Source organism: Nerophis lumbriciformis, linkage group LG33, assembly GCF_033978685.3.
Source record: "Nerophis lumbriciformis linkage group LG33, RoL_Nlum_v2.1, whole genome shotgun sequence".
In the NCBI taxonomy this organism is placed as follows: Eukaryota; Metazoa; Chordata; class Actinopteri; order Syngnathiformes; family Syngnathidae; genus Nerophis; species Nerophis lumbriciformis.
Window position 1 is genome coordinate 26,887,704 of NC_084580.2, and position 17,297 is coordinate 26,905,000.

The 17,297-nt window shown below is 39.3% G+C and overlaps 2 protein-coding genes across 2 annotated transcripts in view; one reads left to right on the forward strand and one right to left on the reverse strand.

Moving 5' to 3' along the window:
- brinp2 (bone morphogenetic protein/retinoic acid inducible neural-specific 2) overlaps positions 1-17,297 on the forward strand; it is a 127,579-nt gene that overhangs the window by 40,634 nt on the left and 69,648 nt on the right. Inside the window, exons 3-4 of the mRNA XM_061928338.2 lie at positions 9,225-9,415; positions 16,506-16,705. Of these exons, the coding sequence (XP_061784322.2) occupies positions 9,225-9,415; positions 16,506-16,705 (391 nt within the window). The remainder of the gene's footprint in view (positions 1-9,224; positions 9,416-16,505; positions 16,706-17,297) is intronic.
- LOC133575627 (glucose-6-phosphate isomerase-like) overlaps positions 1-17,297 on the reverse strand; it is a 52,564-nt gene that overhangs the window by 19,768 nt on the left and 15,499 nt on the right. The window lies entirely within an intron of this gene.

Here is a 17,297-nt window from a genome sequence, read left to right on the forward strand (position 1 = left end):
ATCTTAGAGTTTGTAACACACAACACTGTGATAGAACAACCTCAGCGTTTGTAACACACAACACTGTGATAGAACAATCTCAGCGTTTGTAACACACAACACTGTGATAGAACAATCTTAGAGTGTGTAACACACAACACTGTGATAGAACAATATTAGAGTGTGTAACACACAACACTGTGATAGAACAATATTAGAGTTAGTAACACACAACACTGTGATAGAACAATATTAGAGTTAGTAACACACAACACTGTGATAGAACAATGTTAGAGTTTGTAACACACAACACTGTGATAGAACAATATTAGAGTTAGTTAGTAACACATAACACTGTGATAGAACACCAATCTGTACTGAGTGAAACACATAAACAATCATATTACAGTATGTGTAAAGTATTATTTCATCTTTTGATCAGTATTATAGTGACTCAGTCCATGGACAGTCGTCTGTTTGGTCCGGCTAGCCGGGGGAATTTTTCCCTGTTTATTTGGGTAGGCACTCCATTTATGGCAAAATAGCTTGTCTTTAAATTCCACATTTGCAGCTTCAAGTCACTTTCACCTCACTCTCTCGCCTTCCCTCTGCTGCTACGTCTCCAACTTAACTTAACTTTAACTTAACTTAACTTAACCTAACTTTAACTTAACATACTTAAGTCATCATATTTCTACACAATAGGACGAGTGAGCAGTAGACAATATGAAGTCATTCATGTAACACAGTTAGTGAGTCATCATGTTACTACACAATAAGAGGAGTGAGCAGTAGATAATATGAAGTCATTAATGTAACACAGTTAGTGAGTCATCATGTTACTACACAATAAGAGGAGTGAGCAGTAGATAATATGAAGTCATTAATGTAACACAGTTAGTGAATCATCATGTTACTACACAATAAGAGGAGTGAGCAGTAGACAATATGAAGGCATTAATGTAACACAGTTAGTGAATCATCATATTTCTACACAATAACACTAGTGAGCAGTAGACAATATGAAGTCATTATTGCTCCACAACATATTTCATAGTAGAACTATTGATGTTGTATATTTGGATGTGAGATCTGCAGTTGAGTTCATTGTTTGTTATTACAAGCACAAATGTGGTTTCTTTCAATTGTGCTGCAAGTGGAGCGAGTGGACTTGTGCTAGAAGTGACAGAAAACAAAAGAGTTAGTTTTAGTTGCACACAATAGTCTAGTTTTAATGATAACTCCTGGGACTGTGGCCAGGCAGCAGGCATTTATTACGTTCCGTCTCCGAATGAAGCTCTAATTTGACCACACACTCCCTGAGGCAAGTCTTGCTGCTCTCATGGTTTATGTTCAATGTTCAAGTCTTACTGCTGTCATGGTTTATGTTCAATGTTCAAGTCTTACTGCTGTCATGGTTTATGTTCAATGTTGAAGTCTTACTGCTGTCATGGTTTATGTTCCATGTTCAAGTCTTACTGCTGTCATGGTTTATGTTCAATGTTGAAGTCTTACTGCTCTCATGGTTTATGTTCAATGTTGAAGTCTTACTGCTCTCATGGTTTATGTTCAATGTTGAAGTCTTACTGCTGTCATGGTTTATGTTCAATGTTCAAGTCTTACTGCTGTCATGGTTTATGTTCAATGTTCAAGTCTTACTGCTGTCATGGTTTATGTTCAATGTTGAAGTCTTACTGCTGTCATGGTTTATGTTCAATGTTGAAGTCTTACTGCTCTCATGGTTTATGTTCAATGTTGAAGTCTTACTGCTGTCATGGTTTATGTTCAATGTTGAAGTCTTACTGCTGTCATGGTTTATGTTCAATGTTGAAGTCTTACTGCTGTCATGGTTTATGTTCAATGTTCAAGTCTTACTGCTGTCATGGTTTATGTTCAATGTTGAAGTCTTGCTGCTCTCATGGTTTATGTTCAATGTTGAAGTCTTGCTGCTGTCATGGTTTATGTTCAATGTTGAAGTCTTACTGCTGTCATGGTTTATGTTCAATGTTGAAGTCTTACTGCTGTCATGGTTTATGTTCAATGTTCAAGTCTTACTGCTCTCATGGTTTATGTTCAATGTTCAAGTCTTACTACTGTCATGGTTTATGTTCAATGTTGAAGTCTTACTGCTGTCATGGTTTATGTTCAATGTTGAAGTCTTACTGCTGTCATGGTTTATGTTCAATGTTCAAGTCTTACTGCTGTCATGGTTTATGTTCAATGTTCAAGTCTTACTGCTCTCATGGTTTATGTTCAATGTTGAAGTCTTACTGCTGTCATGGTTTATGTTCAATGTTGAAGTCTTACTGCTGTCATGGTTTATGTTCAATGTTGAAGTCTTACTGCTGTCATGGTTTATGTTGAATGTTGAAGTCTTACTGCTGTCATGGTTTATGTTCAATGTTGAAGTCTTACTGCTGTCATGGTTTATGTTCAATGTTGAAGTCTTACTGCTGTCATGGTTTATGTTCAATGTTGAAGTCTTACTGCTCTCATGGTTTATGTTCAATGTTGAAGTCTTACTGCTGTCATGGTTTATGTTCAATGTTCAAGTCTTACTGCTGTCATGGTTTATGTTCAATGTTGAAGTCTTACTGCTGTCATGGTTTATGTTCAATGTTCAAGTCTTACTGCTCTCATGGTTTATGTTCAATGTTGAAGTCTTACTGCTGTCATGGTTTATGTTCAATGTTGAAGTCTTACTGCTGTCATGGTTTATGTTCAATGTTGAAGTCTTACTGCTGTCATGGTTTATGTTCAATGTTGAAGTCTTACTGCTGTCATGGTTTATGTTCAATGTTCAAGTCTTACTGCTGTCATGGTTTATGTTCAATGTTGAAGTCTTACTGCTGTCATGGTTTATGTTCAATGTTGAAGTCTTACTGCTGTCATGGTTTATGTTCAATGTTGAAGTCTTACTGCTCTCATGGCCTTTCTTTCCAAACCTGCATCAAGAATCTCCAACCAGGTGTTAGTCCGCCACTGACGTCCTTATGTCCACAGCCTGGTCCCCAATGGTGCTTATTCTGTCATGTCTGTTTTGTTTTAGTCATGTCCTGTTTGGTTTTGGTCACTTAGTTCCTGCTTTTTCACTCCCTTGTTTTGTTTCCATGGTTACCCATTAGTTTCACCTGTTCCACATTTGGACTCACACACCTGTCACCAATCATGTCACTGTTATTTAAGCCTGTCTTTTTCTGTTGGTCGGCCTGGCGACATGAACTCTGTTTGACTTCTGCTACGCATGTTAGCCATGCTACCATAGTTCCATGCCAAGTGACGTTTGTCTATATTCTTGTCACAGAAAGGGTTTATTTGTTTCATGTTCATAGTTTTTTGCCCAAGTGCTAGTTTTTGTTTCATTAGTCAAGTTTGTTTCTCCGCCTTTGTGCGCGCCTTTTGTTTGTACCCTTTTGTTTGTACCCTTTTGTTTGTACTTTGTAGTTTATAGTAATAATTTAACCATGTCTTTACCTGCACGCCACGTCCGCTATTATAATGATTATTTCCCATTATAATGATTTCCTTTTATAATTATTATTTCCTATTATAATGATGATTTCCTTTTATAATGATTATTTCCTATTATAATGATTATTTCCTATTATCATTGTTATTTCCTATTATAATTGTTATTTCCTATTATAATGATTATTTCCTATTATAATTGTAATTTCCTATAATAATGATTATTTCCTATTATAATTGTAATTTCCTATAATAATGATTCTTTCCTATTATCATTGTCATTTCCTATTATAATGATTATTTCCTATTATAATTGTAATTTCCTATAATAATGATTATTTCCTATTATAATGATTATTTCCTATTATAATGATTATTTCCTATTATAATTGTCATTTCCTATTATAATGATTATTTCCTATTATAATTGTAATTTCCTATAATAATGATTATTTCCTATTATAATGATTATTTTCTATTATAATGATTATTTCCTATTATCATTGTCATTTCCTATTATAATGATTATTTCCTATTATAATTGTAATTTCCTATAATAATGATTATTTCCTATTATAATGATTATTTCCTATTATAATGATTATTTCCTATTATAATTGTCATTTCCTATTATAATGATTATTTCCTATTATAATTGTAATTTCCTATAATAATGATTATTTCCTATTATAATGATTATTTCCTATTATAATGATTATTTCCTATTATCATTGTCATTTCCTATTATAATGATTATGTCCTATTATAATTGTAATTTCCTATAATAATGATTATTTCCTATTATAATGATTATTTCCTATTATAATTGTTATTTCCTATTATAATTGTAATTTCCTATAATAATGATTATTTCCTATAATAATGATTATTTCCTATAATAATGATTCTTTCCTATTATCATTGTAATTTCCTATAATAATGATTCTTTCCTATTATCATTGTTATTTCCTATTATAATGATTCTTTCCTATAATAATGATTATTTCCTATTATAATGATTATTTCCTATTATAATTGTAATTTCCTATAATAATGATTCTTTCCTATTATCATTGTTATTTCCTATTATAATTGTTATTTCCTATTATAATGATTATTTCCTATTATAATGATTATTTCCTATTATAATGATTCCTTCCTATTATAATTGTTATTTCCTATTATAATGATGATTTCCTATTATAACTGTGCACCTGCGACACATGCTAGACATGTGAAGAGATCTTCTTGCTTTTAGGTCGGGTGTTGTTGACGCTCCTGGCGTCCTGTCCTGGGACTTTCCTGAGTCTGGTGGCATAGAGCAGGTTGTTGTTATTATTGCAGCCGCATAGTAACTTTACTGAGGCTGGTGGCATAGAGCAGGTTGTTGTTATTATTGCAGCCGCATAGTAACTTTACTGAGGCTGGTGGCATAGAGCAGGTTGTTGTTATTATTGCAGCCGCATAGTAACTTTACTGAGGCTGGTGGCATAGAGCAGGTTGTTGTTATTATTGCAGCCGCATAGTAACTTTACTGAGGCTGGTGGCATAGAGCAGGTTGTTGTTATTATTGCAGCCGCATAGTAACTTTACTGAGGCTGGTGGCATAGAGCAGGTTGTTGTTATTATTGCAGCCGCATAGTAACTTTACTGAGGCTGGTGGCATAGAGCAGGTTGTTGTTATTATTGCAGCCGCATAGTAACTTTACTGAGGCTGGTGGCATAGAGCAGGTTGTTGTTATTATTGCAGCCGCATAGTAACTTTACTGAGGCTGGTGGCATAGAGCAGGTTGTTGTTATTATTACAGCCGCATAGTAACTTTACTGAGGCTGGTGGCATAGAGCAGGTTGTTGTTATTATTGTAGCCGCATAGTAACTTTACTGAGGCTGGTGGCATAGAGCAGGTTGTTGTTATTATTGCAGCCGCATAGTAACTTTACTGAGGCTGGTGGCATAGAGCAGGTTGTTGTTATTATTGCAGCCGCATAGTAACTTTACTGAGGCTGGTGGCATAGAGCAGGTTGTTGTTATTATTGCAGCCGCATAGTAACTTTCCTGAGGCTGGTGGCATAGAGCAGGTTGTTGTTATTATTGCAGCCGCATAGTAACTTTACTGAGGCTGGTGGCATAGAGCAGGTTGTTGTTATTATTGCAGCCGCATAGTAACTTTACTGAGGCTGGTGGCATAGAGCAGGTTGTTGTTATTATTGCAGCCGCATAGTAACTTTACTGAGGCTGGTGGCATAGAGCAGGTTGTTGTTATTATTGCAGCCGCATAGTAACTTTACTGAGGCTGGTGGCATAGAGCAGGTTGTTGTTATTATTGCAGCCGCATAGTAACTTTACTGAGGCTGGTGGCATAGAGCAGGTTGTTGTTATTATTGCAGCCGCATAGTAACTTTACTGAGGCTGGTGGCATAGAGCAGGTTGTTGTTATTATTGCAGCCGCATAGTAACTTTACTGAGGCTGGTGGCATAGAGCAGGTTGTTGTTATTATTGCAGCCGCATAGTAACTTTACTGAGGCTGGTGGCATAGAGCAGGTTGTTGTTATTATTGCAGCCGCATAGTAACTTTACTGAGGCTGGTGGCATAGAGCAGGTTGTTGTTATTATTGCAGCCGCATAGTAACTTTACTGAGGCTGGTGGCATAGAGCAGGTTGTTGTTATTATTGCAGCCGCATAGTAACTCTGAGCACTCCAATAAAGTTGTCCTTACAAACTTGCGGGGGTTGAAAAGGCCATGGACACAGACACACAACAAATAAAGTTCTTGTCTCTGTGTGTGTGTGTGTGTGTGTGTGTGTGTGTGTGTGTGTGTGTGTGTGTGTGTGTGTGTGTGTGAAATTACTAAGGGTAAAAGTTGGATGTAGCAGGAAAGTGCAATAAAAGGAGGCTGCACTTTTCTGCTGTGATTTGCTTACAATTAGCATATGTTGTGGTTAGCATGCATGGCTAATACAACTAGTCAATGGTGAGGAGACTAGTGGGTTAGGGTTAGCATGTTGTGGACTACAATTACAACTAGTCAATGATGATGGGACACATCTAGTCTTACACTTAGATTGGTCACATCTAGTCTTAGACTTAGATTGGTCAGATATAGTCCTAGTCTTAGATTGGTCACATCTAGTCTTAGACTTAGATTGGTCACATCTAGTCTTAGACTTAGATTGGTCACATCAAGTCTTAGACTTAGATTGGTCACATCTAGTCTTAGACTTAGATTGGTCACATCAAGTCTTAGACTTAGATTGGTCACATCTAGTCTTACACTTAGATCGGTCACATCTAGTCTTAGACTTAGATCGGTCAGATATAGTCTTAGACATAGATCGGTCACAACTAGTCTTAGACTTAGATCGGTCACATCTAGTCTTAGACTTAGATTGGTCAGATCCAGTCTTAGACTTAGATTGGTCACATCTAGTCTTAGACTCAGATCGGTCACATCTAGTCTTAGACTTAGATTGGTCACATCTAGTTTTAGACTAAGATTGGTCACATCTAGTCTTAGACTTAGATCGGTCACATCTAGTCGTAGACTAAGATTGGTCACATCTAGTCTTAGACTCAGATCGGTCACATCTAGTCTTAGACTTAGATTGGTCACATCTAGTTTTAGACTAAGATTGGTCACATCTAGTCTTAGACTTAGATTGGTCACATCTAGTCTTAGACTTAGATTGGTCACATCTAGTCTTAGACTAAGATTGGTCACATCTAGTCTTAGAATAAGATTGGTCACATCTAGTCTTCGACTCAGATCGGTCACATCTAGTCTTAGACTAAGATTGGTCACATCTAGTCTTAGACTCAGATCGGTCACATCTAGTCTTAGACTTAGATTGGTCACATCTAGTCTTAGACTTAGATTGGTCAGATCTAGTCTTAGACTTAGATTGGTCACATCTAGTCGTAGACTAAGATTGGTCACATCTAGTCTTAGACTCAGATCGGTCACATCTAGTCTTAGACTTAGATTGGTCACATCTAGTCTTAGACTTAGATTGGTCAGATCTAGTCTTAGACTTAGATTGGTCACATCTAGTCGTAGACTAAGATTGGTCACATCTAGTCTTAGACTCAGATCGGTCACATCTAGTCTTAGACTTAGATTGGTCACATCTAGTTTTAGACTAAGATTGGTCACATCTAGTCTTAGACTTAGATCGGTCACATCTAGTCGTAGACTAAGATTGGTCACATCTAGTCTTAGACTCAGATCGGTCACATCTAGTCTTAGACTTAGATTGGTCACATCTAGTTTTAGACTAAGATTGGTCACATCTAGTCTTAGACTTAGATTGGTCACATCTAGTCTTAGACTTAGATTGGTCACATCTAGTCTTAGACTAAGATTGGTCACATCTAGTCTTAGAATAAGATTGGTCACATCTAGTCTTCGACTCAGATCGGTCACATCTAGTCTTAGACTAAGATTGGTCACATCTAGTCTTAGACTCAGATCGGTCACATCTAGTCTTAGACTTAGATGGGTCACATCAAGTCTTGGACTTCGATTGGTCACATCTAGTCTTAGACTTACATCGTTCACATCTAGTCTTAGACTCAGATTGGTCACATCTAGTCTTAGACTTAGATTGGTCACATCTAGTCTTAGACTTAGATTGGTCACATCTAGTCTTAGATTGGTCACATCTGGTCTTAGACTTAGATTGGTCACATCTAGTCTTAGACTTAGATTGGTCACATCTAGTCTTAGACTTAGATTGGTACACCTAGTCTTAGACTTAGATTGGTCACATCAAGTCTTAGACTTAGATTGGTCACATCTAGTCTTAGACTTAGATCGGGCACATCTAGTCTTAGACTTAGATTGGTCACATCTAGTTTTAGACTAAGATTGGTCACATCTAGTCTTAGACTTAGATTGGTCACATCAAGTCTTAGACTTAGATTGGTCACATCTAGTCTTAGACTTAGATCGGGCACATCTAGTCTTAGACTTAGATTGGTCACATCTAGTTTTAGACTAAGATTGGTCACATCTAGTCTTAGAATAAGATTGGTCACATCTAGTCTTAGACTCAGATCGGTCATATCTAGTCTAGCGGCTGGTGCCGAAACCCCAAATATGTATACTCCAAAACCAGGAGGGTGTGCCTGGGCAAGAAAGGTTTGGCCCTATGGTAGTGAGAAAAACAACTGTTGAGATGCAAACAAGCAATCCTAACTGTTGAAGCCAACAACAATGTCATTTCCCCTCGTTAGCATTGAGGTATTGTGTGGTAATACCAATTCTGCCACAAAACGTGTGACAATGTGTGTGTTTGAGTGTGTGTTTGCGTGTGTATTGACGTTTTGTTTGTGTGTATTGACGTTGTGTTTGAGTGTGTATTGACGTTGTTTTGTTTGAGTGTGTATTGACGTTGTTTTGTTTGAGTGTGTATTGACGTTGTGTTTGAGTGTGTATTGACGTTGTTTTGTTTGAGTGTGTATTGACGTTGTGTTTGAGTGTGTATTGACGTTGTTTTTGAGTGTGTATTGACGTTGTTGTGTTTAAGTGTGTATTGATGTTGTTTTTGAGTGTATATTGGGGTTGTGTTTGAGTGTGTATTGATGTTGTTGTGTTTGATTGTGTATTGACATTGTGTTTGAGTGTGTATTGATGTTGTTTTTGAGTGTATATTGGGGTTGCGTTTGAGTGTGTATTGACGTTGTTGTGTTTGATTGTGTATTGACATTGTGTTTGAGTGTGTATTGACGGTGTTGTGTTTGAGTGTGTATTGACGGTGTTATTTTCCTCCTGTCAGGGAGTTCAGCCACTGGAAGGTGAACAGCTTGGCCACAGAAAAGCGAGACCTCTTCAAAGCGTCTTTACCTTTAGCACCAGAGTTCTTACGCAACCTGCGGTTGCTGGGGCGACGGCCAACCTTACAGCTGATCAACGAAAACCTCATCAAGAAGTACGGGACTCACTTCCTGGCGTCGGCTACTTTAGGAGGTAAGAAGAGTTTTTACACTCCAATAATAATAAAGTGTTCTTCCAGTTGGCTGAGAAATTGTTATTTTGCTTAAAAGTCATCACAAAGTCTGCAGAGAGAAGCAAACACCTTAGACCATGTCCACACCTTAGACCGTGTCCACATCTTAGACCATGTCCACTCCAACACAGATACTTAACAAACACATCTTAGACCATGTCCACACCAACACAGATACTTAACAAACACATCTTAGACCATGTCCACACCAACACAGATACTTAACAAACACATCTTAGACCATGTCCACACCAACACAGATACTTAACAAACACATCTTAGACCATGTCCACACCAACACAGATACTTAACAAACACATCTTAGACCATGTCCACACCAACACAGATACTTAACAAACACATCTTAGACCATGTCCACACCAACACAGATACTTAACAAACACATCTTAGACCATGTCCACACCAACACAGATACTTAACAAACACATCTTAGACCATGTCCACACCAACACAGATACTTAACAAACACATCTTAGACCATGTCCACACCAACACAGATACTTAACAAACACATCTTAGACCATGTCCACACCAACACAGATACTTAACAAACACAAAGCTATGTCTACGTTTGGTCCTCTTGTCCACATGGCATTGCATACTTTTGTCCTTAAAAACACATAATTTTCTCCTTAAGTTAAACATCCAACCACATCTTTCAGATGTCTAACATCCAACCACATCTGTCAGAAGTGTAACATCCAACCACATCTCTCAGAAGTGTAACATCCAACCACATCTGTCAGAAGTGTAACATCCAACCACATCTGTCAGAAATGTAACATCCAATCACATCTCTCAGAAGTGTAACATCCAACCACATCTCTCAGAAGTGTAACATCCAACCACAGCTCTTGGGTTGTTTTTCAATCAGCCGGCTCCTAATGAGCTCTACTTATCGGGCGGCGGAAAGGATGGAAAGGAGGAAAAGAGGAAAAGATGGATCAAGCTGACAAGTTTCGATTCTTGTGTCGACTGTATTGGATTCCTTGTTGCCTCTTCCCTGGTCTTGGAAGATGGAAGGAAGTCACAAAACACGACTGTCTGCCGTATCGACACAACTCTCAGCTCACCAATGATAAATCACAAGTCCTGCATCTTACATTCCAGCAACATCCTGGCTGGTCCTCAATTGGTACGCTTCATTTCACACACCAACATGTGGCTGGTCCTCAATTGGTAGGATTTGTAAGTTGGTCTGATTGTTTCTTACTTGATGAAACTTTCAGGAAATGGATAGGAAACAAGTGACTGTATTTTGAGGCTGATCACAATGTCTAATGTTGCGTTTGGACCAGATGTTCCTCCGAGGGAATTTAAGTTACTGGTCAATCCCAAGTTCTTTCGATGACACATAAGCTGAGTTTAAATGATCACCAGAACAGAATAGGTATTTTGTAATTTATTTCCAAAGCTTTGGAAAGAGAGACCAGTCTAGGACAACACATTCAATTGCGCAGTCAAGTTGATCTGAAAACCTTATGGAAGTGCTGTGTTCTTCGATATGTCCCTCGCCCCCACCCTCCAGAAGTAATACACAAGTCAATTGTTCTACTCTGAGAAGAGACAGGATATGATAAGAAAAAGGAGTATTGCTACTCCCTGCATTCCAAGCTCAAGGTAGTCCACAGTGTACCCTCGGTCAAGAGAAAACAATAGTTATTTCAAACCTGACTATAGAAAGAAATAACTCTTAAATATGGATATATGTAGATATCTATCTTCGTCACTAAGTAACATCGGCCTCTACGGCAAAGGGATCCTGAAGCGACCTCTCACTAGTCCAACTGAGGAATACAAGTGTTCTAAAGTTAGACTCCAGATGTCACTGAAGGACTCCAGAGACAAGACCATCAGCACTGTTGCACCGCTCCTAGTAACCGGGCGGAAGTGGACACCATCCGATGCGGTGCAGCAAGCTACAGCAGCCCTGAGGCACAGAGACATCGTGGGAAAGGTCCAACAGGGAAGAGGAGGCTTTGGCCTGACTGCAAGAGAACCATCCTGGGAAAATGCTACAACATCAGAGCGGAGGACGCTGGTGGTGGAGGAGGTGCGTCGCCAGGAGGAGGTCTTAAGGAGTGCGAAGGCTGTCTCTCTCGCCAAACAGGGGCAATGGATGCAGTGGGAAGGAGTGGAGAGGAGAAAGATAAGCTGGAAGGAGCTATGGCAGATGGAAGCAAGTAAAATCAGCTTTATCATCAGAGCAACGTATGATGTGCTCCCATCACCAAAGAATCTCCATCAGTGGTATGGCGAGGATCCAATCTGTGCCCTCTGCCCAACTCCAGCAACCCTCAGACACATCATGACAGGATGTAAGACGAGCCTCACGCAGGGGAGATACACCTGGCGGCACAACCAGGTCCTCAAGAGCTTGGCATCAGCCCTGGGGAGCATGCGTGATGCCGTCAACTCCTTGCCACCAAGAGTATCTAATCCCATGAAGACAACAATGTTTGTCCGAGAGGGCGGGAAAACACCCAAACAGCTCTCCACCAAACCAGAAGCAGGACACCTATACAGGGCCCGCGACTGGAACATGCTGGCAGACATTGGCAAACAGGTAGTTTTCCCACCTGAGATTGCCTCTACCAACCTCAGGCCAGACTTGGTGCTCTGGTCCCCTTCGGTGAAGACTGCTTACGTCATAGAGCTCACAGTCCCATGGGAGAACTCTGTGGAGGAGGCCTATGAACGGAAGAAGCTGCGCTACTCAGAGCTAGCAGAAGAAGCGAGGCAGCGTGGCTGGAACACCAAAGTCTATCCAGTTGAAGTGGGATGCAGAGGATTTGTGGCGTCGTCTACCATCAGACTGCTGAGGGAACTCGGCAGCCACGGTCAGGCTCTGCGGAGGACCATCAGAGCAGTCTCAGAGTCAGCCGAAAGAAGCAGCCAGTGGATTTGGCTCAAGCGGAAGGACCCCGCTTGGGCCCCAATAACAGCAGTGTAACAGGGTGAATTTCGGGAACAGTTGAGCACGGGACACAAGCTGAGGACTGATCATCCTTTGGCGGGCCACCTTTGTGGAGGGTGTATAGTGTTTGAAGGCCGAAACACCCAATGATGCAAGGGCACACTACTGAAGATGTGTTGCTTGTCCAATTGTCCTGGAATTGAACCCAGACCAAGTCTCATCCAACTCACAAGAATACCCCCACGTTGTCTGTCTACCACTCTCAACAACAAGGACACCTCGAGTGAGTACTCTCCACATTTGGCACAAGGGACTGTTCAACATCTCGTCCTGTGTTTTTTGATTCTTTATTTTTTTGTATTCTTGCCTTTTGGGGGATAAGGCCTGGTGGAGGTCTGTGCTCTTTGAGTGTTAATCTAGTTCTTGAATTCAGTTTGTCCACATGAAGACTCGGACTTGTCGCTGGCACTATTGCTAGCCATGACTCCTGCTAGCCAAACATTATATTTGTTTAGGAAGTAGAAGCCAGAAACACTTCCTGTCCCTACTTTGAATGTTTCTACTTTAAATGTTGCTACTTTAAATGTTCCTACTTTAAATGTTCCTACTTTAAATGTGTAGCAGCTGGAAAAGAACAACGCATATTTTCCACTTTGGCCAACGCCCATGACCTTGAACACGTTTAACGTAATGACGTGTGTACGTAACTCATGCAAGCTCATTAGCTTTAGTTGTAATCTCCATGTAGATACTGTAGCTAGCGATAGCATTAGTTATAATGTCCATGTAGATACTGTAGCTAGCGTTAGCATGAGTTATAATGTCCATGTAGATACTGTAGCTAGCGTTAGCATTAGTTATAATGTCCATGTAGATACTGTAGCTAGCGTTAGCTTTAGTTGTAATCTCAATGTAGATACTATAGCTAGCGTTAGCATTAGTTATAATGTCCATGTAGATATTGTAGCTAGCGTTAGCTTTAGTTGTAATCTCCATGTAGGTACTGTAGCTAGCGTTAGCTTTAGTTATAATGTCCATGTAGATACGGTAGTTAGCGATAGCACTAGTTATAATGTCCATGTAGATACTGTAGCTAGCGATAGCACTAGTTATAATGTCCATGTAGATACTGTAGCTAGCGATAACACTAGTTATAATGTCCATGTAGATACTGTAGCTAGCGTTAGCATGAGTTATAATGTCCATGTAGATACTGTAGCTAGCGTTAGCATTAGTTATAATGTCCATGTAGATATTGTAGCTAGCGTTAGCTTTAGTTGTAATCTCCATGTAGGTACTGTAGCTAGCGTTAGCTTTAGTTATAATGTCCATGTAGATACGGTAGTTAGCGATAGCACTAGTTATAATGTCCATGTAGATACTGTAGCTAGCGATAGCACTAGTTATAATGTCCATGTAGATACTGTAGCTAGCGATAACACTAGTTATAATGTCCATGTAGATACTGTAGCTAGCGTTAGCATGAGTTATAATGTCCATGTAGATACTGTAGCTAGCGTTAGCATTAGTTATAATGTCCATGTAGATACTGTAGCTAGCGTTAGCTTTAGTTATAATGTCCATGTAGATACTGTAGCTAGCGTTAGCTTTAGTTGTAATCTCCATGTAGGTACTGTAGCTAGCGTTAGCTTTAGTTATAATGTCCATGTAGATACGGTAGTTAGCGATAGCACTAGTTATAATGTCCATGTAGATACTGTAGCTAGCGATAGCACTAGTTATAATGTCCATGTAGATACTGTAGCTAGCGATAACACTAGTTATAATGTCCATGTAGATACTGTAGCTAGCGTTAGCATGAGTTATAATGTCCATGTAGATACTGTAGCTAGCGTTAGCATTAGTTATAATGTCCATGTAGATATTGTAGCTAGCGTTAGCTTTAGTTGTAATCTCCATGTAGATACTGTAGCTAGCGTTAGCTTTAGTTGTAATCTCAATGTAGATACTGTAGCTAGCGTTAGCATGAGTTATAATGTCCATGTAGATACTGTAGCTAGCGTTAGCATTAGTTATAATGTCCATGTAGATACAGTAGCTAGCGTTACCTTTAGTTGTAATCTCCATGTAGATACTGTAGCTAGCGTTAGCATTAGTTATAATGTCCATGTAGATACTGTAGCTAGCGATAGCTTTAGTTGTAATCTCAATGTAGATACTGTAGCTAGCGTTAGCTTTAGTTGTAATCTCAATGTAGATACTGTAGCTAGCGTTAGCTTTAGTTGTAATCTCAATGTAGATACTGTAGCTAGCGTTAGCTTTAGTTGTAATCTCAATGTAGATACTGTAGCTAGCGTTAGCGCTCCTTGAATCCACACAACTAAATGACTGAATTGTTTAGTTGCTGTAGTTTTGCGTTGTTTAGTTGCTGTAGTTTTGCGTTGTTTAGTTGCTGTAGTTGTGCGTTGTTTAGTTGCTGTAGTTGTGCGTTGTTTAGTGGCTGTAGTAAACAACAATCATTGTATACATCAACTTAGAAAGCTGAAAAACAATAATAAAGAATGATTGAACAATGTGTTGTAATAAAGCACTGATGCTAACATAGCATAGCATCTTCTTCTAGTTTGTAAAAATGTAAGTGTGAGGAAGCTGCAAACGGCACCTTTAAGTCAATCTAATCATTGATGAAAAGAAGAGTTGTATTAAGAATGAATGAATGGATGTGAAGTGGAAGAGTGGGAGGATGAAATAAGCTCACCTTCTTCCTACTCCTTTTCACACAACTTGTACACAAACCATGAAAATGTGTCAAATATTTGACCGATCATTTTGAAACTGTTCCAAATAAACCTCAAGCAATCCATTCATCCATCCATCTACCCTGTCATTCATCCAGCCATCTACCCTGTTGTTCATCAATCCATCTACCCTGTCATTCATCCATCCATCCATCTACCCTGTCATCCATCCATCCATCCATCTACCCTGTCATTCATCCATCCATCTACCCTGTCATTCATCCATCCATCTACCCTGTCATTCATCCATCCATCTACCCTGTCATAAATCCATCCATCTACCCTGTCATTCAGCCATCCATCTACCCTGTCATTCATCCAGCCATCTACCCTGTCATAAATCCATCCATCTACCCTGTCATTCAGCCATCCATCTACCCTGTCATTCATCCAGCCATCTACCCTGTCATAAATCCATCCATCTACCCTGTCATTCATCCAGCCATCTACCCTGTCATTCATCCATCCATCTACCCTGTCATAAATCCATCCATCTACCCTGTCATTCATCCATCCATCTACCCTGTCATTCATCCATCCATCCATCTACCCTGTCATTCATCCATCCATCTACCCTGTCATTCATCCATCCATCCATCTACCCTGTCATTCATCCATCCATCTACCCTGTCATTCATCCATCCATCCATCTACCCTGTCATTCATCCATCCATCTACCCTGTCATTCATCCATCCATCCATCTACCCTGTCATTCATCCATCCATCTACCCTGTCATTCATCAATCCATCTACCCTGTTGTTCATCAATCCATCTACCCTGTCATTCATCAATCCATCTACCCTGTCATTCATCCATCCATCTACCCTGTCATTCATCCATCCATCCATCTACCCTGTCATCCATCCATCCATCTACCCTGTCATTCATCCATCCATCTACCCTGTCATAAATCCATCCATCTAGCCTGTCATTCATCCATCCATCTAGCCTGTCATCCATCCATCCATCTACCCTGTCATTCATCCATCCATCTAGCCTGTCATCCATCCATCCATCTAGCCTGTCATTCATCCATCCATCTACCCTGTCATTCATCCATCCATCTAGCCTGTCATTCATCCATCCATCTAGCCTGTCATCCATCCATCCATCTAGCCTGTCATTCATGTATTGATGTTGTGTGTTGTGGTTTGGGGTGAGGGTGAGGGTGAGGGTGAGGGTGAGGGTGAGGGTGAGGGTGTATGGCAGCAGTCAGCTGCTATCCACAGGGCGTCACCGAGGCGTTGTCATGGCAACAGTGTGAATGGAAGAAAGATGAGGAAATATCAATTTCAACATGTGAGCTTTTTCCTCTTGTGTTGCTGGTTGACATGTGGTGTTCCTTCCTCAGGGGAGGAGTCTCTGACCATCTTCTTGGACAAACAGAAGCTGAGCAAGAAGTGGGAAGGCAACAACAACAACAACAACAACAGCAGCAGTAATGTGGTTTCTCTGGAGCTGCTGCACCAGTTAGCTGCTTCCTACTTCACAGATCGAGAAAGCACACTAAGGAGACTCCATCACCTCCAGATCGCCACTGCAGCTATCAAGGTATGCTCCATCATCATAATAATAAAGGTATGCTCCATAATATTAATAATAAAGGTATGCTCCATCATCATAATAATAAAGGTATGCTCCATCATCATAATAATAAAGGTATGCTCCATCATCATAATAATAAAGGTATGCTCCATCATCATAATAATAAAGGTATGCTCCATAATATTAATAATAAAGGTATGCTCCATCATCATAACAATAAAGGTATGCTCCATCATCATAATAATAAAGGTATGCTCCATAATATTACTAATAAAGGTATGGTCCATAATATTAATAATAAAGGTACGGTCTATAATATTAATAATAAAGGTATGGTCCATAATATTAATAATAAAGGTAGGGTCTATAATATTAATAAAGGTAAGGTCCATAATAGTAATAAAGGTATGGTCCATAATAGTAATAAAAAAGGTATGGTCCATAATAATAATAATAATAATAATAATAATAATAATAAAGGTATGGTCCATAATATTAATAATAAAGGTATGGTCCATAATATTAATAATAAAGGTACGGTCCATAATATTAATAAAGGTAAGGTCCATAATAGTAATAAAGGTATGGTCCAAAATAA